We start from the raw sequence: 27,055 nt of genomic DNA, 5'->3' as shown, positions 1-27,055 counted from the left end.
CTGGTTTCGATACACAGCCTAGCTGTCAGTATCTTGGCTTGGGGGAAATCTGCACACAATAGAAAATCATGTGTTGGAAAACCATGTTGAGATGTGTCATCTGTTCTTGATTTGCCTCATCTGGCAGCGACATCTGCAGATTTAGGTGAGGACTAATGATGATCATGGGCATAAATCTTGACAATTTGTTTCATGTTCTGAAAAAAAAAGATGCTGAGGATATTTTTATGGTTTAGACTTGTTAATACTGTTTTAGCCTAGCTCCAATTCTGCAGTTGTCATGTCCTCATCTAGCTTTTAAAATGAAAGTTCAAGAAAGTGGCCAGCAGATGGCATAATTATAAAATGAAACAATGAGCGAGTCTTGTGCTGTTGAAGTACCCAAATCTTTATCTGAGTAGCACATACTGTGTGAACAGTGTTCTGAGGTGTGATAGGCAATAGAAGTGGAATTCCTGATGTTTTATCTGATTTGTTTCATCTATCAAGCATAAATATCATGCTGAAATATTTCTTTCCTCAGTGTTTAGAACGAGCAATGAAGTTTGCGTTTGATGAATTCCACCTGTGGTATCAGTTGGCACTTTCACTGGTAGCTAGTGGGAAGGTAAGATCTCTGTAGTTGCATAATAGCTGCCATGCATTCTTGTCTTCATATTGATGATACTTTAAATTGTATAAATGTAAATTTTTTTCAATGTTGTTTCAGAAGGATTTTTGTTATCTTGGTGTCTACCCTGCATGTACATCTAAAGTTGAAGAATTTTTAAATTAACCTTTACAATACTTTTTTCCCGTTCACTGTCTCTCATTCTCATGTTAACACACGCAGTTTGCACATTGGCAGTGAATTGGAAATATTCAGGATTACCATAAAAAAACTCTTGAGGAATCACTTTCTTCAGACCTATTTAATTCTCCAAAACTGACTTTAAATGCCAAAGGCTTTAACTTCCAATGCTGTACTCTATATCAAAGTGATTTATGTATCCAAGTATCATTGTACATTTGGTGTCTGATTTAATAAATAAAACAATTGAGAGTTACCTATTGTCTGTAGTGAGTATTATACCTTCTGCATGTTTATTGGTGTACATTCATATCAACACAACTTTTCTTCTTTTAACCATAGCATGCTTTGAAATGACTCAAGGTTGTATTAATAAATGAAGTTTTCTTTTTGTGTTTACAGCATGTATTACCAGTATATTTTGTTGTATGTTTACTGTTATTATAGTACAAGCCTCCATAATGTGGTGTCAGTTATCGTTATATATGATAATTTTTTTTGTTTGGTATACTGTAGTTCTAAATATATATTAACTGCAGCACCACTTGGATGAGAATGTGTGACTTAGTGATCAACTGCCAAACAAAACTAATGATGAAATGCCATATATTACAGTCTTGTGTTTCTCTAATCATGAATTAAAATAGGTTAAAGATGACCAAGTACCCCATCCTAGGCAATAAATTGAATCAGACCATCAAAATAAGCAGATCAGCCAACATCTGATTTGTTGATGACAGTTTGAAGTTGATCTTTCATCAGAATTAGGAAATGTTAGGAAACAAACATGTTTGCAGAGAAAGAGAAAAGGGAAGAAAACAGAAAGAATGTCTGTAATAGGTAGGGAGTGAATTACACAAATACTGATGCTGACTGAGAGGACAGTGATGGCTTGTTGATTACTGCTGAATTGTCTTGATACAAATAGAAGGAAACTGAAAGAGGGAATATGAATGGAACCTTGAGCCAAAGACTATTTTTGCTGAAAAAATGAAAGGAATGCAGGTCAGAAATTATGTGTAAAGAGAGAAAAATGTCACAAACTGGAAAGGCAGGATATCTGAAATTATTGAATTCAATATGAAGTTTTGAGGTTTGATATGCATATATAGGAAAATGAGATATTGTTCCTTTAATTTTCATTAAGCTTTATTTAAACAGTGTAGGTTGTCAAATATTAAGAGTAGGATGGAAAATTAAACTAAAATGTAACTGGAAGCAGAAGAACACCCTTGAGAGGAGAATGGTGGTGTTCAGTGAGGCAGTCACTGATTCACCATGAAGGAATCTCTGGATCCCTGAATGGAAGAAAAGGAAGACAGTAATAGGGTGAGCTTGCATGTCCTGTGAAAGGTTGCGTGAGATGGCAGTGAGAATTAGTGTAAATGGAAAAATGAATCTAGGGTGTTAATGAGGGTCGAGGAGATTTTGGCGCCCACAGTTTGGCGCTGGAAGTTTTGTCTTGCCGCCCCACTTAATGTCTGCTGGCCGACTCTGACCCACAATTCTGCCTGAAACATTGGCGTTACAGCACTGCCTGAACCCCTGGCATTGCAAATATTCCCTCCTTCCCTCACCCCAGGAAACCGGTCTGCCGTGTCATTCATACAGCTCTTCATAGGAAATTGCGATTAAAATTATCAAAAGTAAAACTCACAGTTAACTGAACAGATCAGTCTATTGTCACAGCCTTCAGTACAAGTGATAGGGTGCAGCCTTCAGAACAAGTGATAGGGTGTTTATTAATAAGAAAGTTGCATACACATACATATAATAAATATCCTGCAATATATTATTGATGACAATTACCGTTAGATCTGCCGCTGCCATTGCCACCAAGGGAGCAGTTTCCTCAGGTGAGGGAGTTTCTGAAATGCCATGGGTTAGGAAATACTGCAACTCCTGGGCTTGCTGGGCCAATGCCAAACTGCAGGTGTCAAAATGTCCAAAGGGCTACAAAAGTCTTCTTTTTGCCAAAATGTCCAGCGCCAAACTGCAGGCGCCAACGTCCAATTCCGGTTAATAATGTAACAGTACCTTTTGAGTATTGAAAGGAGAGGGGAAGATGAGTTTTCTGGTGGTAGAACTTAGAGAGGATAAATATGTTACTGGTGGGATGGATGCTGAGGAGAAGCCTATCTTTGATCTGTGTGGGAGGAGAGTAAAAAAATCAGGACATACAAGAGTCATGGTTGAAGACAAAAGAAACTGTAAGTGCTCGAATCTGGACCAAAAAACAGAATGCTGGAAAAACTGAGCTTATTGAGTGTCACCTGTGGAAGCAAAAGATGTTCTTCAACATTTTGGGTCGAGACTCTGCATCAGGATTGAGAGAGAAGAGGAATGATTGCCAGTAAATTACAATGAAAGGGAGGTGGGGGAGAGTCGAGTTGGTGATGAGAGAAAACCGGAAGTGGAGAGGATGATTGGCAGATAGAAGCAGGTGGGGGTAGGAATGAACAAAGAGAGAGAAGAACTTGGGAACAGGTGTGTTATTTTCCTGAAAGTAGAAAATTCAATGTTAGTAGTACTGGGTTGCAAGCTACTCAAGCAGAACATGAGATGTTATTGGGAAGGCTGAGGACAAGCAGGTCATTGTGGGAGTGAAAAGTGAGAATGCAATGGGAGGCTCAATGTCCTTTGCAGACAGAGCACAGGCCCTGCACAAAATGATCACCTAGAATAGAGGAGGCCACCATATCATAACCACTAAATATTACTCGGGGTGGAGGTGTTAGCTGAACCTCAGTTTAGGTCCCTGGATGATGGTGAAGAAAGAGAGGAGTTGCATTTTTTTCGGTTGCAGGAAAAAATTCCAGGGGGAAGTAAGGGGTGGGTGGCAGCTGACCAGGGAGTCACAAAGGGAGTGCGGGGTGAAAGGAAGGATGTGACTGGGGTTTACATTGAAGCACGTGGAAATGGTGATAGATAATGAGTTGGATGCGGGTGGAGGCTGGAGGGATGAAAGATGAGGACCAATGGAACGCTCTCACTATTTTGTATGGGGAGAGGAGGGACGGGGTTGACATTGAGGCTGATCAACTGTTCACTCCATCTCTTCAATTCCTTAGATTCTTCAGCATTGAGAAATATAGTCTTAGAATTAGAAGGTACCCATTTAAAATAGAGATGAAGAGAAATTTCTTTGACCAGAGGGTCGTGGATTTGTGGAATTTGTTGCCACATACAGCTGTAGAGACCTGATCATTGGGGGAATTTAAGGAGGAGATTGATAGGTATCTAATTAGTCTGGCTATCAAGGAATATGGGGAAAAGGTCGGAATTTGGAACTAGATGGAGAACAGTTTAGCTCAGGGTTGAGTAGTGGAGCAGACTCAATGGGCTGAATGGCCTAATTCTGTTTCTTTATCTTGTGATCTACATCCTCCCTGATTATATTTAATGCTTTGATCATCACTGCCTTCTGGAACATATAATGCCACAGGTTTAAGGTTCAAAGTTCCTTTTATTAACATAATATATTAAAAATACAACATGCGTGATATACTTCAACTTTTGCATGCCAGACACAGAGTTGCCATTAGTGTCATCCGACATCCCTAACAGTGAGAGAGAATGAGAAGCAAACGAGAGTCCCTTAACAGGCAATGAGTGTACATGGATTCACCTACCTCCATGGCTCATTGCGGCCTCTGCAGGCACACAGTCTGCTGCCGGATTCATTGGCAAGCTGAGCTCCACATCCAAACTTCCGACACAATTGGATAGCCTTCAGTGCCCGAGGGCCTTTGGGAGCCTGAGGCTATTAGAAGCTGTAAAAATAGGGGAAGAAATGCTTCCTACTCTTGCTTCCAAATAACATATCCTGCATCTTGTGGCAGAGACCCTGGTTCTGGCATTTCTGGGTATTGAGGATATCCTTTCTGAATTTGGAGTATCTATTAGAATTTTATGGCTTTCTATGAGATCACCTTATTTCTGAACTTCAGGATATGTATGTCTTATCATTCCAAACTTCCTTCATCTATCCATCCAAGGTCTGTTGGCCTTGATCTTAAATTAATGAAAGCTCATCTAGCTTTTCTGCAATTAATTGCAAAATAACATGTATGATTTTTAAAAATGTCCTTTTACTTGCTGAACAATTTGAAAAATATCTCTCTCTCTTTCTTTAAATGTAAAGATGGGTAATTTTCCTTCAAGTTCTATTTTAAATATAATTTAATGCCACACACTTACTTTGTTGAGCCAAACATTTTACTTGATTTACTATAATTATTAAACCAAATGAACATTTTACAAATGTGGTTTGGAAAAATTTGTTGCTGTTTTTAATGAATCAAATTATAAATTAACAAAACGTAAATACTATGATTACAACAATAATACTGTCTGCATTGTTATTTGATCTGTAAATGTAAACATTAAAATCTTTCAATGGCTTTCCTATGATATTAAATGACTGCTAAGCCTACTATAATATAGGAAGGAGAAGTGCTGAGCTCTAGGATAGCAGTTTATCTGCAATCTTTTTCAATATTTTTATTCACATTGAAATTTCACTTCCCAAAATACAGAGTACATATGGATATGTTAAAATTCAAAAGGATACATTACATTTAAATCATATCATTTCATCCAAGGTACTCTATATTTTAATCAAACAGATTATATTGTATTGATATTATATTTTTTATATAATTTTTTTTATTTAATACTTCACCATGAACCACGATATATTATTTAATGAAAAAGGAAAATCTAAACCCGCTACCAAGAAAGAAGTTGTTTGGCCAAAAAAAGAATAAAAGAAAGGCAGAATTCCGATTTGAATGTAAATTTTCAAACACTGTGGGGACCCTTTTTGAATTACTTTTATAATCTTTGATTTGAGATGAAAATAGAAATGTTGACTAATGAGATAATTTATCACACTGTGAAGAATGCAATCTGCAATCTTAAAGCAATGAAAATAAATAAGAGAGATTAGTTATTGATTGTCGGACATCTTTTGTGATATGAATTAATGTGTCACAGAAGTCATGTCAGTCATTTTTAAAGATGTCACAGGTTTTTTTTGCTTTAGCTTTTTAGTTTTGGATTGAATTATGGAATCGTTTTGGTGTCATTCAAAATCATTTCCTCATGATTTAAGACTGACAATGTCAAATGGTAGGAATACAAGAATGCTAAGGGGACGTACAGAATTTATAATGATGATTCGGGGAATAGAAAAGGCAAGAGAAAGTAAAGGAAAAGAGAAGGAGCATGTTATTCTGAAAAATTGAGGAAGGGAGAGGAAAGGGAGAGTTGGTGAGTACGATAGAAGGAGGGATTGCTTAAAAGAGAGAGAAACAGTAAGAATTAGAAAAGTGGCTGGATAACTCACCAGTACACTGTCCAGCCTCAATTACAAGCAACATGTATGTGAGCGAGCAAATGGAAAAAGTATATTAAATACCTCTTTCTTTGGCTTGGCTTCGCGGACGAAGATTTATGGAGGGGGTAAAAAAGTCCACGTCAGCTGCAGGCTCGTTTGTGGCTGACAAGTCCGATGCGGGACAGGCAGACACGATTGCAGCGGTTGCAGGGGAAAATTGGTTGGTTGGGGTTGGGTGTTGGGTTTTTCCTCCTTTGCCTTTTGTCAGTGAGGTGAGCTCTGCGGTCTTCTTCAAAGGAGGTTGCTGCCCGCCAAACTGTGAGGCGCCAAGATGCACGGTTTGAGGCATTATCAGCCCACTGGCGGTGGTCAATGTGGAAGGCACCAAGAGATTTCTTTAGGCAGTCCTTGTACCTTTTCTTTGGTGCACCTCTGTCACGGTGGCCATTGGAGAGCTCGCCATATAACACGATCTTGGGAAGGCGATGGTCCTCCATTCTGGAGACGTGACCCATCCAGCGCAGCTGGATCTTCAGCACCGTGGACTCGATGCTGTCGACCTCTGCCATCTCGAGTACTTCGACGTTAGGGATGTAAGCGCTCCAATGGATGTTGAGGATGGAGCGGAGACAACGCTGGTGGAAGCGTTCTAGGAGCCGTAGGTGGTGCCGGTAGAGGACCCATGATTCGGAGCCGAACAGGAGTGTGGGTATGACAACGGCTCTGTATACGCTTATCTTTGTGAGGTTTTTCAGTTGGTTGTTTTTCCAGACTCTTTTGTGTAGTCTTCCAAAGGCGCTATTTGCCTTGGCGAGTCTGTTGTCTATCTCATTGTCGATCCTTGCATCTGATGAAATGGTGCAGCCGAGATAGGTAAACTGGTTGACCGTTTTGAGTTTTGTGTGCCCGATGGAGATGTGGGGGGGCTGGTAGTCATGGTGGGGAGCTGGCTGATGGAGGACCTCAGTTTTCTTCAGGCTGACTTCCAGGCCAAACATTTTGGCAGTTTCCGCAAAGCAGGACGTCAAGCGCTGAAGAGCTGGCTCTGAATGGGCAACTAAAGCGGCATCGTCTGCAAAGAGTAGTTCACGGACAAGTTTCTCTTGTGTCTTGGTGTGAGCTTGCAGGCGCCTCAGTGCCAACCGCTCAGTCCAAGATTCCGCCCTGCTCCAGCTCCCTCAACAGCCCCTAAGGCTAGAGCTGGATGAGGTTCCCACCCTGGATGAGACATATAAGGCAATCGAACAACTGAAAAGTGGCAAAGCAGCAGGTATGGATGGAATCCCCCCAGAAGTCTGGAAGGCTGGCGGCAAAACTCTGCATGCCAAACTGCATGAGTTTTTCAAGCTTTGTTGGGACCAAGGAAAACTGCCTCAGGATCTTCGTGATGCCACCATCATCACCCTGTACAAAAACAAAGGCGAGAAATCAGACTGCTCAAACTACAGGAGAATCACGTTGCTCTCCATTGCAGGCAAAATCTAAATAGAATAATACCTAGTGTCGCCGAGAATATTCTCCCAGAATCACAGTGCGGCTTTCGCGCAAACAGAGGAACCACTGACATGGTCTTTGCCCTCAGACAGCTCCAAGAAAAGTGCAGAGAACAAAACAAAGGACTCTACATCACCTTTGTTGACCTCACCAAAGCCTTCGACACCGTGAGTAGGAAAGGGCTTTGGCAAATACTAGAGCGCATCGGATGTCCCCCAAAGTTCCTCAACATGATTATCCAACTGCACGAAAACCAACAAGGTCGGGTCAGATACAGCAATGAGCTCTCTGAACCCTTCTCCATTAACAATGGCTGTGTTCTCGCACCAACCCTCTTTTCAATCTTATTCAGCATGATGCTGAACCAAGCCATGAAAGACCCCAACAATGAAGACGCTGTTTACATCCGGTACCGCACGGATGGCAGTCTCTTCAATTAAATACCTATTATCCTGGTAAAAGCGAGTACAGTTGAGGAGAAAGCTAGATGTAATAGATGACCCAGATGCAGAAGCATTGTACTATAATTACTTATTCCAAAGATGTATCAACAATGTTGAACCATGTGCTTCATCTATTGCGTGCTGAAATGCAACTAAAACATCAGAAAGTTCTTGCTCAGTTCTGCTGCAGGGTATCAATTTGCACCTTTTGGTTCTACAGGTGCTGGTTGACTGAATTCAACCAGAATTCTGGGTTTTTTTTTGCTCCAGATTTCAGCACCCACATGCGGTCTCTTTTGTTTTCAAAGTTGATATTGTCTGGTTAATGTTAATGACAGGATCCACTCTGACAGGATCAGAGTGATCTGGGGTCTAGGTCTTGCTCCTTGAAAATGGCCATGCAGGTAAATAGGATGGTAAAAAAAGGCATATGGTATGTTTGCATTCACTAATAGGGGCAAGTAATGCTGCAGCTATATAAATCTTTGACTAGGTCACAATTGGAGTATTGTGAGCAATCCAGGTTTGCATTACAAGAAAGATGTGGAGGTGTACAGAAGAGATTTAACAGAATGCTGCCTGGATTAGAGGGTATGAGCTGTGAGGAGAAGATAGACAAACTTGGGATATTATTCTTTGGAGCATTGGAGGCTGAGGGAAGATCTGATGGAAGTTCATAAAATTGCTAGAGGGATAAATGGGATAGGCCAGGATTGGCCAGACCGTGCTTTGTGAGCCAAAAGTGGTTCTTTGTCATATAGTGTGTGTCATATATGTTGCCTGGATCAGGAATTGTATGAGCTGCTGCTCAAAATGATAGTTTTAGCGGGTGTAGCTTGCGATCGTGAATGTTGTGGCTCTCAAACACCTGGCTCTCAAACCTGTTAAGCAGGTTTGGCTACCCCTGGGATAGGGTTGGACATTTAAAGGAAGATAAAAATTTCACATTGAAGAGGGCATCCATTTAAAATGAGGTTGGGCAATTTTAAAATATGTGTGTGGAGCAAACTTTTTTTACACAGAGTTATAGGTTTTTTTTAATGGGCTGCCAGGTGCAATGATGGACACAAATATGACAGTAGCATTAAAGAGATTTCTACATGTACATAAATATTTAAAGAATAGAGGCATATTTATCATGTGCAAGCCGCAGGGTTTTAGTTGAATTTGGGCAGACATCTTGGTCCCAAAGGCTTATTCCTATGTTGTATGTTCCTATGTTCAAGTGAACATGAGTCCTAAAATAACTTTATCCAACATTAGCAATCAGCCAAGGGAATGAATTAAAATGTTTCCTGAATTGTGACCTAATATTTTCTTGACTTAGAACCATAGAATATTACAGTTGAGAAACAGGTCCCGCTGTCCTTCTTGTCTGTACTGATCCATTTTTATGCCTAGTCCCACTGTCCTGCACCCTGTCCATAGCCCTCTATACCTCTCCCATCCATGTACCTGTCCAAATTCTTCTCAAATATTAATATCAAGCCTGCATTCATCACTTCAGCTGGCAGCTTGTTCCATAGTCCCACCATTCTCTGTCTGAAGAAGTTTGCCCTTATGTTCCCCAGTTACGGGCCCAGAGGACCCCAAAACCTAGCAGCAATAGAAATTCACTGAGACAAATAGTTACTTAAATAAAAGTCATTTTTAATTTTCTTTAAACATAAAAACAGGATCAAACTTTAACATTACTATTAATTTGATTTAACCTAACTTAACCCCCTTCTAATTCAAAGCACACTTGTTTGTAATGTGTATATAAGTTCAGAAAAGTTCTTTGATTCACAGTCCAATCTCACTCTCCAAATTTACCAGTATCAGGCAATTCTTATACTGTGCACAGAATTTATGAATTTTCACCACGTTCTGGAGCTTAAAGGTAATTGGTTACCACTTAGGAAGGTTCTTGTTGGTTTCAGAGAGAGATTTTTTGCTCGTTGGATACACACAAACTGATTCCCTCCGATCAGCCACTTCAGTGTCTTGCTGAATAAACTTGCCCCATCAGGGTTTTCCAAATGATAACCTCTTCTTTTGCAGGTCACCACAGAGTTCCTTTGGTTTCCCTTATTTCAGGTGAAACATTATAGCTAGCTATTTCCTCTTGTATAGACCACATGGGTTGTTCCAATGGGCTGAACTTAGAACTCACAACCCGTCTTCAAAATGGGGTTTTAAACAAGCTGCCAGCTTGCCATGCTGCAGAAACTAGTTTTCTCTCTCTCTCTTCAAGAAATCCTGTTTGGCCTCCCCTCTCTCTCTGCTTGCGAAACCCAGAACCTCTTGCAGGGTTCCCAATCTTTGAAAAGATCTTTATCAGCACTTGAGCCCTTTTAAGTTCTCTCCCAAAGCTGTTTTTATTGTCTTTGCAAAGGCACTCAGAGCCTGGACTGTCTGACTTGAGCAAAGCTCTGGCATTTTAAATAAGATCTGTTTTGTGAAGTGTTTGTGACCTACACTACTCCCACAATGTCTCCTTCAAAAACATATCTATATACATTATAAAATATAATATAATCCGTCATACCCCTAAAATTTCCCCTTTCATCCTTAACTTATGTCCACTGGTTTGTATCTCAGCTATTTTCAGTGGAAAAAGCCTACCTGCATTTACTCCATCTTTCCCCCTCATAATTTTAAATGCCTCAATCAAATGTCCCTTCATTCATCTCCACTCCAGAAAATAAAGTCCTAACTTGTTTAGCCTTTCCATGTAACTCATTTCCTGAAGTCCGGGCAACATCCTAATAAATCTTTTCTGCCCTCTTTCAACCTTACTGATATCTTACCTTTAGTCAGGTGACCAAAACTGCAAACAATACTCCAAATTTGGTCTTGTGCATCTTTACCATAACATTCCAACTCCTTTACTCAATACTTTGATTTATGAAGGCCAATATGCCAGAAGCTCTTTTTACAACCTTCTCTACATGTGACACCACTTTGAGGGAATTCTGTATCTGCAATCGCAGATACCTCTGTTCTACTGCATTCCTCAATACCCTTCTTCTTAAGGTGTATGTCCTTTCTTGGTTTGTCCTTCAAAAATGCAACACCTCACACTTGTCTGCAATAAATTCCATATGCCACTTTTCAGCCCATTTTTCCAGCTTTTCCAGATCCCACTGCAAGCTTTGAAAACCTTCTTCGCTGTCAACAACTCCACCAATCTTAGTGACATCTACAAATTTCCTGATCCCATTTGCCACATCATCATGAAGATCATTGATATCTGGTAGATGAAAAATAACAATGGCCCCAGCATTGATCCCTGAGGCACACCACTAGTTACAGGCCTCCTGTCTGAGAAACAATCATCCACCACCCTCTCTGGCTTCTCCCATCCAGCCATTGTTGAATCCAGTTTACAACCTTCCCACGAATATTGACTACTTGAACCTTCCTGACAAACCTCCCATGTGGGACTTTATTAAGGTCTCACTAGAGTCCATGTAAACAACATTCATAGCCTTTTCTTCATCAACTTTCCTGGTAACCTCCTCGAAAAACTTACCAGATTGGTTAAATACGGCCTACCATGCATAAAGCCATGTTGGCTATCCTTAATCAGTCTCTGGCTATCCAATAATTGTATGTCCGATCTCTTAGAACACCTTCCAATAATTTACCTAATACTGATGTCAGGCTCACCAGCCTATAATTTGCAGAGTTACTTTTGGACCTTTTTTTAAACAATGGAACAACATTCCAATCCTCTGGCATCACACCCGTGGCAAAGCACATTTTAAATATTTCTTCTGTCATATTCTTCTGTCACCTGTTCTGTCTTGTTCCTTAATAGGAGATCCAGTATTGCACTCTCTATTTGGTGCCTCTATATATTGATTGAGAAAACTTTCCTCTACACATTTGACAAATTAGTCCTTTTATAGTATGGAGTCCCAGTCAATGTGTGGAAAATTTATATCTCCGACTATCACAACCTTGTGTTTCCTGCAGCTGTCTGCTATCTCTCTACAGCTTTGCTCCTCCAATTCTCATTGACTATTTGGAGGTCTATAAAACAACCCCTTGAGCGTGGTCATACCTTTCCTATTCCTCAGGTCCACCCATATAGCTTCAGTAGACAAGCCCTCGGATCTGCCTTGACTGAATATAGCTGTGATATTTTCCCTGATGAGGAATGCCACTCCTTTCCCTTTCATTGCCTCCGGCCTATCATGTCTGAAACAATGGAAGCCCAGAACATTGAGCTGTCAGTCCAGCCCCTCCTGGAACCAAGTTTCACTAATGACCACAGTGTCATAATTCCACGTGGCAATCTATGCTCTAAGACAGCTCACCTGCCTTACCTACATTTCCACCACCTACAACCCTTTGACTTCTAGGTTTACAAGCAATTTTCTTGCCACCAAATTATTGATATTAGCTGCAATGCAAGTTAGGGTTCATGTTGAGTCTTTTCAGTAATTGTGGAATATTTGTTGTTGCACAAAAATGATCAATAGGTAAAAAAATAAGGATCAGAAATCTTGCATCATTTTGAACAATGATCAATGCTGATTGTAGAATTTGAAGATAATAAATATATTGTTTTGGTGCCTGCAGTTTGAAAGAACTATCTGCTTAACATTGTTCAAATGTTTGATACCCAAACTTGCATCAGTTTTACTTTTTCAAATATTTATCTACTCTTTTAAAATCTTATAAATATTGTTCTCACTCAGTAGGTTTACTGGTTTGTGAATTATGATTTCAATCAACATATAATTTTACTGCTACTTAAAGATACTGGTTGTAGGAGTTAGGTAAGGATGCATAGAGCAGTCCTGTGACACCCCTTCCACTGTGACTTTCAACACTCATTTATATTTTCTCTATAAATTATGTATATATATTCTCTTTTTAATTCATTTAAGTATACCAGTATACTATTGATTTTGTAGTTTTTTTTACACAAAATACCTGTTCAGCTTCAGAAATTAAGTACAGAGAACATGAAAATAAATGCATCATTACTTGAACTGGAATTGCCTCACTTATGAAGAGATACGACCACAGAGAGTCTTTGAGCAAAAATAGAGAAAAAACAGCAGAGAACCTTTGTGGAAAAGGTTAAATTTGTATTGGTCTTGATGAAGGATTCCAATCAAAAATGTTGACCATTCTTTATCTATGACTATTGACCTCCAAAAACATACAGGGTTTGCAGGTTAATTGGTGTATTTGGGTGGCCATGGGCTCTTTAACTGATGCTGCTCAAGCCACTGAATTCCTCCAGCTAATTGGTTTTTGCCCCAGATTCAAACATCCACAATCTTTCACGTGACTCAACTTTGCAGCTCTGTTGTACAGGAATATATTCCAACTCACTGCTCTAAAGAGAACTACAGAGGTAAAAGGACCACTGCACCTCGTCAAGTTGCCATCAGTTATTCAAGCTGAACTGGATAAGGAATATTTCTTTCTTTTCTCTTTTTGGCCATAAAGAATTATTTTGAAGGCTAATATTTATGCATTAATTCCATGTCAATCAAACGTTCTAGGAATAGAAAGAACATCTTTACTCGAAATGAGTATTTTCATTTTGGATGTCCTCATTACCTCTTTTTAAAAGGAGTCAGCTTTATAACAAATTATAATTAAATGTTAACAGCTGCTCATTTCTATCTGTCACTGCTCCTTAACTCTTTTTTGGAATATTTAACGAGAGAGTGCTGCTGTGTTGACTTTGTGAACCTGGCTTAAAGCAATCTGTTCTATTTCCTCACCAAACCAGTAACACCTACAATTCAAATAAGTCACTGCAGGAGGATAAGTCATAGTAATTTAGTGTGGAGTTCAACTGATCAGATGATGCCATTAGGAATAATTATGCAATTCCCACATTTCCATGGGGTTAATGCGAATCTCAAAACAATTTTGCTAAGTAATTGGTACATCCCTGCAGAATTACAGTGTAATATACTGATTATTTTATTTCAAGTTGTCACCTTTATTTGTCATTCATACCATAACTGCTAATGCAAAAATGCACACTAAGGATGAGATAGCATTTCTCCAGGACCACGGAGCAAATTTACATAAATAAGACTTCATTATTAAAACACAATACAATAAAAATCCATGATATACTAGTGCACGTATGTTTTAGGAATTGAGGAGCCAAATAGCTTGAGGAGAAAAAACTTTTGCACAATATGGACATGTGGACCCAAACGCTATGGTACCACCTTCCAGATGGCAGAAAGGAGAAAATTTACAAGAGGGGTGTGAAAAGTCCTTCACAATGTTATTTGCCTTCCAAGTGCATCATGTGTTGTAGATGTCCATCATGGTAGGAAGAGAAGGTTCTGTAAATTTCCTACTGAGCTTACAGGCAAAGTTTAGAAAATTGAACAGCAGAATGTCAACCATCATTTTAATTTCTTACATTCCATTAGAGACACTAACTCATTGTTCTGGTTGAATATAATGCTGAACAGAGTAAGGAAGAGCACTAGTCTCTAGCTCACCTGTTTTGTCTTCATCAACTACAATTTGGCATTTAACACCATCATCCCTTTAAAATTGATCAGCAAACTGCAAGACTTGGGATTCAACATTCCACTGTGCAATTGGATCCTGGATTTACTCACCTCCAGACAAAAATCAGTGAGGATTGGAAGGAGTATCTCATCCACAATCTCCATCAGTGCCGGAGGACCACAGGGCTGCTGTTCTTAGCTCCCTGCTCTACTCAATTTACATCTATGACTGTGTGGCTCGGTATGATAGCAACACCATCTGCAAATTCACTGATGATACCATGCTAGAAGGTTGTATAAAAAAGAGGTGGTGAGACAGCATACAGGAGGGAGATTGAAAACTTCACTGAATGGTGCACTCGATATCACCAAAACTAAGGAACTGATTGTTGACTTCAGGAAGGGAAAACCAGGGGTATACAGTCCAGTGATCATTGAGGGGGATCAGAGGTGGAGAGGGTGAGCAAATTTAAGTTCTTGGGAGTCACCATCTCGGAGGATCTTTCCTGGACCCAACACACTAATGGCATCGTGAAGAAAGCACGCCAGTGCCTCTACTTCCTTAGGAGTTTGCAGAGGTTTGGTGTGACACAGAAACCCTGGCAAATTTTTACATATGTGTGGTAGAAAGTGTGCTGATCGGCTGCATCATGGTCTGGTGTAGAAACACCAATACCCCTGAGCGTAAAGCTCTACAAAAGGTAGTAGACACAGCCCAGGACATCACAGGCAAAATCCTTCTCACCATCGAGAACAGCTACAGGCCATGCTGCCATCAGAAAGCAGCAGCAATCATCAAGGATCCACACCACCCAGCATATGCTCTGTTCTCGCTCCTATCAGGAAAGAGGTGTAGGTGCCACAGACTCACACCACCAGGTTTAGGAACAGCAACATCCCTCCACTATCAGACTCCTCAACAATAAACTCAATCAGGGACTCGTTTAAGGACTCGTGGTTTTGAATTTTATTGTTTTTTTTCTCTGTATTGCAACTTTTATTTATTTGTTTGTGTGCATTGTGTACAGTATTTTTTTGCATTACCAAGAAGTGGTAATTCTGCCTCTCATACCGGAAAAGTATTCTCAGGGTTGTGTGTGATGTCGTGTATATACTCTGACAATAAATCCGAAATCAGTACTGGCCCATAAAATGAGGAAGATAACTTATTTGATTAAGGAAATTAAAACAGTCCAGGGATCTTATGCATCATTGTATAATCAGTTGAGGATAGGATTAGACTTGGCTGTGACATGTCTATTCACACTTCCCCTTCCTACCTCTGACGCATAATGTACAATTATGTGTAGTCATTTACTACAGCTCAGCATTCAGCACCATCATATTAGCAAGACTTGTGATCAAACTAAGGGATCCTGAACTCTGTTCAGCCCTCTGCAACTGGATCCTCGACGACTTCTTCAGCAGGCCCCAATCCATGTGGATCAGCAATATAGTATCCTTCTCACTAACCATCAACTTGGTTACTTCAAGGCTGCAGGCTTGGTCCTCTGCTGTATTGAGGATGCTGCTGAGGATGAGACTGATGCCATTTAAGATCGGTGATGCGTATCTCTACAGGAAGTCTAGGTATCACCTATGGAAGACCATCTCAGCTGAAAGAGGCAATTCCGAGGGAAGCTAGGAACAGAGTTGGATACTCAACAGCTATGGCAGGGATTGCAGACCATTTCATCCAAAGAGATGAGACTGAACATCATAAATGGCTGAGATGCTACACTACCCAATGAGGTAAAAACCTTTTTATGCTTACTTTGAAAAGGAGAACACAACAGTACTGATGAATATTCCTGCAGAAGCTGATCACCATGTGATATCTGTCCCAGAGGACAACATCAGAACTTTATTCAAGATGGCATACCTGGCAGGGTACCAAAAATTTTGCCATCCAACTAGCCAGAGTATTCACGGAAATTTTAAATCTCTCACTGCTGCAGTCACAAGTTCCCACCTGCTTCAAAAGGGCATCAATCATATCGGTGCCTAAGAAGAGCAGAGTGAGGTACCTTGATGGCTGTTGCCAAGAAGTCCTCATACCTACTGCTATGAAAGGCTTTGAAAGGTTGGTCATGGCTGGAATTAACTCGTATCTAAGTAAAGATCTGGACCCATACTGTCACAATCGCTCCACAGCAGATGCCACATCACTGGGTCTCCACTCAGCCCTAGATCACATGGACATCAGCAATACTTCGTGAGGAGTTTAAGGAGGTTTGGTATGTCATCAAAGACATGAAACTTTCTACAGGTGTACTGTGGACAGCATTCTGTCTGGTTGTTTCACTACCTGGAATGGAAGTGCCAAAGCACAAGGCAGGAAAAGATTGCAGAAAGTTATGAACTGGCCTAGCGCCATCATAGGTATCACTCTTTACTCCATTGAGGACATTTAAAAGAGACATGTTTTAATAAAGCAGCCTCTATCCTCACCAGCCAATCATGCCCTCTTCACACTTTTAACATCACAAAGGAGGTACAGGTGCCTGAAGTGGCATCCAGTGGCACAAGGACAGCTTCTTCTTTTCTGCCATCATATTTCTGAATGGACAATGAAGCTCAGACACAATAGAACCATAGAACAGTACAGCACAGAAACAGGCCCCTTTGACCCTTCTAGTCTATGCCAAACCATTTTATTTTGCCCAGACCCATTGACCTGCACCCAACCCATAGTGCTCCATTCCTTTCCCATCCATGTACCTGTCCAAATTCTTCTGAAATGTTAAAAATTGAGCCTTCGTCCACCAGCTCAACTGGCGGCTCATTCCATACTCCCACCACTCTCTGTGTGAAGAAGTTCCCCCTCATGTTCCCTCAAAACTTTTCCTCTTTCTCTCTTAACCCATGTCCTCTGGTTTGTATCTCACCTACCCTCAGTGGAGAAAGAAAGGTAAAGAAAAGAGAACTAAGGAAATGGTCTCTACCTTGCTGAGGCTAGATGACAGCTCTCAGACACCTAATGGTTTCCCCTTGAACAGGACCCTACCAAAAATCAAGTCACCATCTCACGCATCCTTTAACCTCATCACTTCCAGTCATCTCCCTCCCACAATATCTCACGTCATTATTTCTCAACCCTGCGCTACCTGGGTCTATCTCCTACACAAGATCCACAAACCCAATTGTCCTGGTAGACCCATTGTTTCCACAGTCTCCTGTCCTATTGTATTGGTATCATCCTTCTTGACTCTATTTTGTTCCCTGGTCCCTCCCTACCTACATCCACAATATCATCTGCTGTCCATCCCATTGCTAAGATCAGGAGGAATGGGTTAGGATTTAAATAATTAATGTTCTAAGTTGGATAGTCTATGTAAAAAGATGCCACACCAGTGTATTTTGACTGTCTGTCATTGTTTAGATAGTAACCAATTCCTAATTGTATGTTCAGAGCTTTGGATCAACGTGTCTTGTGTTAAATGTGCTAGATATATAAAGTACTGCTATTACTTCAACAACTTCCAGTTTCCTGATCTCGGCCACCTCATTTTCACCATGGACATCCAATCTCAATACATCTCCATCTCCACACCGAAAGTCTGTTACGAGCCCAAAGGACCCCAAAACCCAGTATCCCTAAGAATTTTAACTGGAACCTGTGATTCTCCCTCTTTTATTGAAACAAAACCATCTGAAACAAAAGGTTTGAAAACATCCATGGCACCCTTATCAGATTTATAACATCTACTCTGCCTTAATTCAACTGTTTGAATACATTCTTCTGGTAAAACCTTCTTTTCTCTTTTGTTTTTCAATATTAGACAATTTGCAATAACATGACCAGGTTTTTTACAAAAATGACATGGAAATCCAGAAGTTCTGTCCTTTCCATCCTTCTCTCCAGACTTCATTTCAGGCTTGCTATCCTGCTCCATATTAATCCTCTGAACAGGGTTATTACTCTTCTCCACATTAATTTTCTGAAAATGCCTACCACTTTGAGATGTACTTTTATGCATTAATGTAAATTGGTCTTTCAATTTAGCTGCATGTTGCCACGTAGCCACATCTCTCTCATCCAGGTATAATTTAATCTCCTTTGGGACACACCTTTTAATTTCCTCAATTAACATCAATTCTCTCAATCCGTCAAAATCATTATTTATTCCTCTTGAGGCGCACCAATGGTCAAACCATATAGATTTCTTCAAAGCAAAATCCATATAAGATTGATTCCATGTTCTTATCAAACTCCTAAATTTTTGTCTATACGCTTCTGTAACCAACTCATAAGCTTTCAATACAGCTTGCTTAACGATATCATAATTTGCCACTTGCTGTGCAGTCAAGCAAGAAGATGCAATTTGTGCTTTTCCCTTCAATACACTTTGGATCATTAAAGTCCACTTCTCTTTTTGCCATTTTGAGCTCTCAAAAAGCTGAAAATAGGTATCTATATCTCCCTCATCAAAAGGAGGTACTAGATTTACCTCTCTTCTTGGCAAAAACCTCTCCCCAGGCGTTACAGCTTCAGCTTTCTTACTTTCCTCCCTATCAATTTTCATCCTTTCTAACTCTAACTCATGCATCCTCTGTTTTTCAGCTTCCTCTCTTTGATTTTTAGCTTCCTCTCTTTGCCTCTTCTCTTTGCCTTTCAGATTCTCCTCTTTGTCTTTCAGCTTGGTTTGCCTCATACTGTCTGTTTCTCAGCCTCTTCTATCCTCAATTTCTCCAATTCCAATTGCAATTCACCAGATCTATCCTCTGGAAAATCTTCTAAGTCTTTCTGAACAAATTCCTCTCACCTATATAATATTCCACTATAATCCTCTGAATTTGCACTTTCCTCATCCAAAGTTTAACTTCAGTCAGTTCCATCAGTTCCTCTTTTTTCTTGCTCTTCAGCTCTGCCAGTGATGGTTCTGACAAAAACTTATCAACATCCATTGCTGCTGTTTTTCACACTCAAGTTTTAAATTAGCTTCGAAGAAAAACAATTGACTAATCACCCACAAAACTCGTGTTCAATCGACTGGACATTCCCCCATAAAATGTTATGAGCCCAAAGGACGCCAAAACCCAGCAGCAATAGATATTCACCAAGACAAATAGTTACTTAAACAAAAGTTGTTTTTAATTATTTTTAAACATGAAAACAGAATCAAACTTTAACTCATCTCTATACTTAACTAACCCAAATTAACCCCCTTCTAATTCTAAGCACACGTGTATGATGTATAATTTAAGAAAAGTTCTTTGGTTCACATTTCAATCTCACTTCTCCTTCTTTCAAGTTCTCTGGATGCAGGCAATTCTTATACTGTACACAGAATTTAACATGTATAAAGTTCACCAGGCTTTGGTGCTCGAAGATTCTTGTCGGGTTTGCAGAGAGAGATTTGTTCTTCCAGGATTTCCACAACTGAGGTACCACCATTAGTCACCTCAAAGACTCGCTGATGAAATTTGTCCCATCAAGGTTTTCCAGATGGTAACCTCTTTCTTCAGGCTACACCACAGAGTTACTTTCTGTTCCACTTATTCCAAGAGAAACATCAGACGGATAGCACTTCCAGCCATTCACTGCTCTGGAACTTTCTGTTTCCAACCAGCTCTTCCTGGCTTTCTGTTCATCTCCTTTCAGTGTCAGACACACAGCTAAGAGGGCTTGTCTTCTCTCCCTCTCTCTCTCTCTCTCTCTCTCTCCATCTGAGACTGCCAGAAAACCCATGTGACTCTCTCACTTGCAAAAAAAACCCACCTTCTTCAGCAAACTACAGGAGTTCTCCCCCTTGGTCAAGCTATTGTCTTAGATAAACAAAACCCAGGAGTGACCTTTCTGTGGGCACACTGTAAGTACTTTTTAACAGCCAGTTTGTAGCCTCCAAGAAATGGTCTATTCATTTCATGATGTCATTTCAATTAGCACCTACTTGTGAAATGTGCATAGTCTTTCAAATAAGATCTGTTTTAAAATGTGTGTATGTATGTCACCTACTCTAAATCTTACAAATTTTCCCAAATATTTATTCTCTTTACAGGTCTCAAAGCCATTTTTTTCTTTCTCAACAACAGATCCAACCAGTTCCCCTGAACCATCACCCTCCTCTGCCTGGAAGAACTTGTTTTTCCCTTAGTAACTTCTCCTTTAACTTTTCCCACATTCACACGGGTAACCTTGGGTCCCATTTATGCCGCCTTTTTGATGGCTATTTGGGGCAATCCATGCTACAAGATAGCTGAACTCTTCCTCTACTTCTTTGACGACTACATTGGTGCTGTCTCATGCGCCCATGAAGAGCAGGTCAACTTTATCCATTTTGCTGCTAACTTGCGCCCCAATCTTAAATTCACTTGGTCTATCTCTAGCAACACTCTCTCCTCTCTCAATCTCTTTGTCTCTACAAACTCTCTATAGATATTTCCTACAAACCCACTAACTCTCACAGTTACCTTGACTGCACCTTTTCATACCCTGCCTACTGTAAGGATTCAAATCCTTTCTCTCAATTCTTCCATTTCCATCACATCTGCTCCCAGGATAAGGTCTCCCATTCCAGAACATACGTGATGTCATCCTCCTCCAAAAAAGTGGCTTTATCTCTACTGCCGTCAATCAGCCCCTTACCCATATTTCTGTTTTTCACACATCTGCCCTGCCCCTCTGTCCCCAGATGCATTTCCCATCGTCCTACCGGCTCTGCATCTAACATGTTTACCTCTGCAATTTCAGCCACCTGCAATGTGACGTCATCATCACCACCAGACACATCTTCCCATCTCCGCTTTGTGCAAGGACACAAATTGTCCCCTTGATACCTACCCCTGTAACCTCAGGAAGTGCTGCACTTGCAACCACACCACACCCTTCATATTATTTGGGCCTGTGGCGGCTCAGTCTCTCGTGGCAAACCGGCCCCATTTGTACCGCCGCGTGGCAGGGCAACCATGAGAAGAGGGCGCCGTCAGGGATCCTCCTTACCCCGTGGTTCCATCCCAGCACGCGCCTCAGGCAGCCATTGTGACATCACCGCTCACATGGTGGCCGAGCTCACGCTGTCCTTAAAGGGGCGCGCGCGGGATTTGAATAAAACAGTTGTTGAGAGCATCCAAGGTGGTGGGTGTGAGTTTCTTTGCTGTAGCTCCCGCTACAGGCCCCCAAAAAGTCCTTCCATGTTAAACGACACTTCACTTGTAAGTATCCAGGATTCATCTACTTCATCTGGTACTCCTGTTGTGGCCTCCTCTTCTTTGGAGAAATGATACAGACTGGGAGATTGCTTCATTGAGCATCTTCACTCTGTTTGCTGGAATAACGGAGACCTCCTAATGGTCAATCATTTCAATTCCACACCCCATTCCCATGTCGATGTGTCTGTCCATTGTTCATTGCCAAACCGAGACCACCCACAAATTGGAGGAACAGCATCTAAAATTCCATCAGGGAATCGTCCAATAAGAATAGACAGTGAATATGTTAGTATCGACTTCTCCAGTTTCTGTTGGACCCCTCCCATCAATCTCTTTCTCCCTATCCCTCTGTCTCCTTTCTTCAACTCCCCACCCCTTCCCTTTCCAGTTGGGGAGCTGCTCCTTTCTAATGTCATCTCTGGTTTTTTTTTAAATCTCTTCTGCTCACCCAACCACATCCACCTATGTTGGCCTATGCTCCTTCCCCTGCTCTTCCTTCCCTCCGCCCCCCATCTTTTTAGTTAAGTGCCTGCCTGCCTGCTTTTTGAGGATGAGATTACAGAATACCTGGAGGTCCCCGAAAAGATAGGCCCAAGGCAGCATTGTTTCCTTAAACAAAATTCAGGACTGACAAACCTACTGCAATTTTTTGGAGAGATCACGAGTAGGATAGACAGGGGAGATGCAGTGGATGTTGTGTATTTGGACTTTCAAAGGCCTTCCACAAGGTGCCGCACACAAGGCTGGTAAACAAGATGAGAGGCCATGGGATTACAGAAAGGATACTAGCATGGGTAGAGCAATGGCTGATCGGCAGGAGAGCAGGAATAAAGGGATGCAATTCTGGTTGGCTATTGGTTACCAGAAGTGTTTGCAGGGGTCAGTGTTTGAGCTACTTGTTATGTTGTATATAAATTATTTGGATTACGGAATAGATAGCTTTGTGTCTAAATTTGCAGATGATACCCAAATAGGTGATATGGAAGGTGGTGCAAACTGCAGAGAGACTTGAATAGATGTGGAGAATGGGCAAAGAGGTGGCAGATGAAATACAGTGTTAGAAAGTGTATGGTCATTCACTTGGTAGAAGAAATAGGTGGGAAGACTATTATTTAGATGTGGAGATCATTCAAAATTTGGAGGTGCAAAGGGACTTGGGAGTGTTCGTGTAGGATATCCTAAAGGTTAACCTCCAGGTTGAGTTGGTGGTGAAGAAGGCGAATGCATTGTTGGATTTAATTTGTAGAGGGATAGGGATGCAAGAAGCAGGGATGTAATATTGAGACTTTATAAAGCACTGGTGAGATCTCACATGGAGTACTGTGTACAGTTTTGGGTGCCATATTTGAGAAAAGATATGCTGGCATTGGAGAGGGTTCAGAGGAGGTTTACTAGAATGATACCAGCAAGGAAAGGGTTAGAGTTATACAGTCAAGATAATGTGAACTATTTTGTAAATGTGTAAGAATACACCCTTCTCACTCTGGTAACTGTAGTCCACCACTGTGGGGGGTATGTATATGTATATGGGAGTGTGTGAACAGTTTCCTGAGATGGTGGAAGGCATCAGTAAGCAAAGTCTCTTTTGTTATTTGAATCTTGCTTCTCTATGTTATTCAATAAGCCTCCCAAGTAACATGGTGGCAGTGGTATAAGAGAACAAGAATAAAGCCACACAGTTGATTGTAAGTCCCTGAAAGAAGGGGAAGAAGAGAAAAAACATTACTGATAAAGAACGGCTGGATCAACAGCAGTTCACCCAGTGATGGACTGGGAGGCAGAAGACATTGTTGAATCCTTAAAAAGTTTTAGCAGATGTTCAATTTAGCATTTAAAAACTATTTTAAAAATGCAACAGCTGAGGAAAAGGTCAGTTATACATTTCTCTGGACAGGAGAACGAGGCCTTGACTTATTTAATAGCTGGGAGCTTACAGAAATGGAGAAAATGATCTAGAGTAGATATTAACAGTTTGCTTCTCACCTTGAACCTAGGTCTAATCATAGAATTAAATGCTATGAATTTGAAGACTTAATGCAAGAGACTGATGAAACTGTTGATAACTTCCTCACTAGACTAAAAATTGATGCTGCAAAATTCAGATTTAAGGACATAGATTAGGTTGATCAACTAATAGGGGGGAGTGCCCATCCCGAAGTGCAAAAGTCTCTTATAGGGAAGGATAGCTTAAAGCTGGCTGAAGTGATGGACACAGTCAGAGCCTTCGAAGCCACGAGGATGCAAATGAAATCTTTATCTATGCAGACACTCCCACAGCAAAGAGAAGGAAAGGTTGATGCTATAAAGAACACAATCAGAGAAAAGCAAGCCCCCAAGGCCTTCAGGAAGTGCGGCAGGCAACACCCCTTTGATGACCGAAACAAATGCCCCCCATATGGTTCAGAATATCGTGCTTGTGGTAAAGCAAACCACTGGGCAAAGATGTGGAAGTCTGGTATGAAGAAAACAGTAATACCAGTGAAGAAAAAAAGACAAGAAGAAGATCTACCACATAAAAGGAAACAACAATGAGGACTCCAACACCTGGATACAGGACATAGAATCCATGCACCTTCATGAGATGTCAGGTGAGTTGAAAGAAGGAAACAAGTTGCACACAAGAATCCAAATACAGAGGACAATCCAGAAAAAGCCTGCGATATTTAACCTAAAGGTGAAGCTGGATACTGGATCGCAAACCAACGTCCTTCTACTCAGACTCTACTGCCAGATGTTCCCAGAGAACATAATAACATATCCAATAGATGGTGCATTGGAAAAAGCAGATGTCACATTAAAGGCCTGTGGTGGACCCATGATCAAGCAGCTAGGTCAATGGCTGCCATAAGGGAAAGAATATCCTCTGTACATTCTACATGGAAGATGCGGATGGACCAGCAATTCTAGGTCTGGATAGCTGTTGGGTGTTGCTGTTGATCTCTGTCAATTATGAGATCCAGATGAAGAAGATATCCAAAATGATTAACAGAAACACACAATAAAAAGAGGAAATGATTTCCACAGAAGTACCTGCCAGGCCATGGCACACAGTGGAAGCAGACTTGTTCACCGAGAATCAAGAGTGTTACTACTCTTAAGTTTCCATTCGTCAAAAGGGTGAAAGACCTGAGAGCTTCAACTATCACCTCAGAAATGAGAGTGCTCTTTGCTGAACAATGAATATCTGATCAAGTAATATGTGACGATGCAATGCAGTTCACATCATAAGAATTCAGAAAGCTGGCTGCAGAGTATGGGTTTGTTATCACGACATCATCCCCATGCTACCCCAAAGGTCATGGGTTCATTGAAAGACAAGTGCAAACTGTGAAACACACACTAGTTAAGTGTCACGAACCTAGCTCTTCTATCATTATGAGGAACACCTTTAAGAGCTGACATGAAGTCCCCGGCAGAACTTCTAAATAGCAGGGAATATAAAACAACTCTGCCAAGCAAAACACACTCTCCAGAAGACCAGGAGGAAGCTAGAAGACTGGCTGACATGAAAGAAGGAGGATGCCAGCATTATAATAAACATGCACAAACATTGCCAGAGCTCTTCAGAGGGCAGCATGTGCATATTCAAGAGACCAATGTTGAAAACATGGACCCCAGGAAAGGTCATCAGAGAAGCTGAGACACCAAGATCATACATTGTTGAGACAGACTCTGGCAATCAGCTGAGGAGGAACGGAATTCACATCCGGCTGATAAAAGATGCGATGAAGCAGAATGCTTTAATACCAGCAAAGCCTGCAATACCAATATCAAGTGAGGTATCAAGTGCAGAGACCACAACCACTAATACCGAAACATCAACGCAGCAGTTGTCAGGTTAAGCACATCAAGCTACATCACCTACACGTGGACCAGCTACACCGAGCCCAACGGTCACAGCAAATCCACGAGATGGCGAAGCAACATCTGCCGCCAGTGCAATATTGATAAGAACTATTTTAAAATAGTTGCGTAAATAAACTAGTGTACAAGTTCAGTTACTTAAAGAATTTTTCTTTATCTTGAGAAGGAGGGATGTTATATAGTCAGGATAATGTGAATTATTTTATAACCACATACAAATACACCCTTCTCACTTTGTAATTGTAGTGCACCACTGTGGAGCGTATATATAAATATATGTATATAGGAATGTGTGAAGTTTCCTGGGATGGTGGAAAGCATCAGTAAGTAAAGTCTCTTTTGTTATTTGAATCTTGAATCTCTAAGTTATTCAAGAAGACTCCCAAGTAACACAGAGACATAACAATTAGTATATGAGGAATGATGGCTGGCTCTTGGACTGTACTTGTTGGAGTACAGAAGGATAAGGGGGGAATTCATAAAGGGATTTTGAATGCTGAAAGGCCTGGATAGAGTTGATGTGATGAGGATGCTTTCCATTGTGGAGATTTCTAGGACAAGAGGGCATAATTTCAGGATAAAAGGGTGTCAATTTAATACAGAGATGCAGAAAAATTTCTTTAGTCAGAGGGTCATGAGTTTGTGGAACTTGGTGTCATAGTCAGCTGTGGTGGTAAGGTCATTGGGTGTATTTAAGGCAGAGATTGGCATGTATTTGATTAGTCAGGGCATCAAGGGTTATGGGGAGAAAACAGGGGAGTGGAGATGAGTGGGTGGAAGGATCAGCTCATGATAACAATGGCAGAGCAGACTTGATGGGCCAATGGGTCTACTTTTGCTCCTATATCTCATGATCTTTTGACCTTGACAATGACCCGAGAAGTTGCTTATGTATCTTTCCTTTCTCTGGACGTTGCGTGACCTGCTGAGTTTCTTCAGCAATTTTGTGTATAGAACAAGAAAAAGGATGCTTCTAATCTTAGAACAACTAACGTGTTACTTTTATTTTCTTTCCAGATTCAGTATTATTAGATTATTACTAATGTGCATTTTGAAAAATGTTGCTCTCATGGTGATTAATGATATTGAGATTTAGAATTTGGGTTAATTTGAACAGATTTGTTAATGTTCCTTATTGAATAATGTCAGACTAAATTCTGGAAGTTATCAAATTATAATTTTTAGTTGATTATTTTGTTTAATTTTCAGTTTACGTGGGCTGTGCCTGCTCTCCGAGAGTGTGTAAAACTGCGTCCTGAAGATCCAAGCATACCACTGATGGCTGCCAAAGTCTGCATTGGATCTCTACAGTGGGTAGGTGTATCCTTCCTCTAATCCTTTTATATTCTGCAGATCAATAGTTAGAGATGGGAAACTAATTTGTGTTCCAGTGAAGGAACCATTTCCAGTATTTTTCTTCATACAAAATTCTATAATGTGTACAGGAATGATTATTAAACCATTAGACCAGAATTTATAG

General features: G+C 40.7%; 1 protein-coding gene across 5 annotated transcripts in view; it reads left to right on the top strand.

Annotated features, from left to right (window-relative positions):
• LOC138760457 (tetratricopeptide repeat protein 7A-like) overlaps positions 1-27,055 on the top strand; it is a 402,683-nt gene that overhangs the window by 113,055 nt on the left and 262,573 nt on the right. For all 5 annotated transcript variants that reach the window (XM_069931051.1, XM_069931050.1, XM_069931054.1 and 2 more), the window contains 2 exons: positions 524-607; positions 26,785-26,889. In XM_069931051.1, the coding sequence (XP_069787152.1) occupies positions 524-607; positions 26,785-26,889 (189 nt within the window). The remainder of the gene's footprint in view (positions 1-523; positions 608-26,784; positions 26,890-27,055) is intronic.

The sequence above is a fragment of the Narcine bancroftii genome, chromosome 4 (assembly GCF_036971445.1).
Source record: "Narcine bancroftii isolate sNarBan1 chromosome 4, sNarBan1.hap1, whole genome shotgun sequence".
NCBI classification, from domain to species: domain Eukaryota; kingdom Metazoa; phylum Chordata; class Chondrichthyes; order Torpediniformes; family Narcinidae; genus Narcine; species Narcine bancroftii.
Note: the sequence above shows the minus strand (reverse complement) of the source record. Positions and strands in the feature narration are given on the sequence as shown.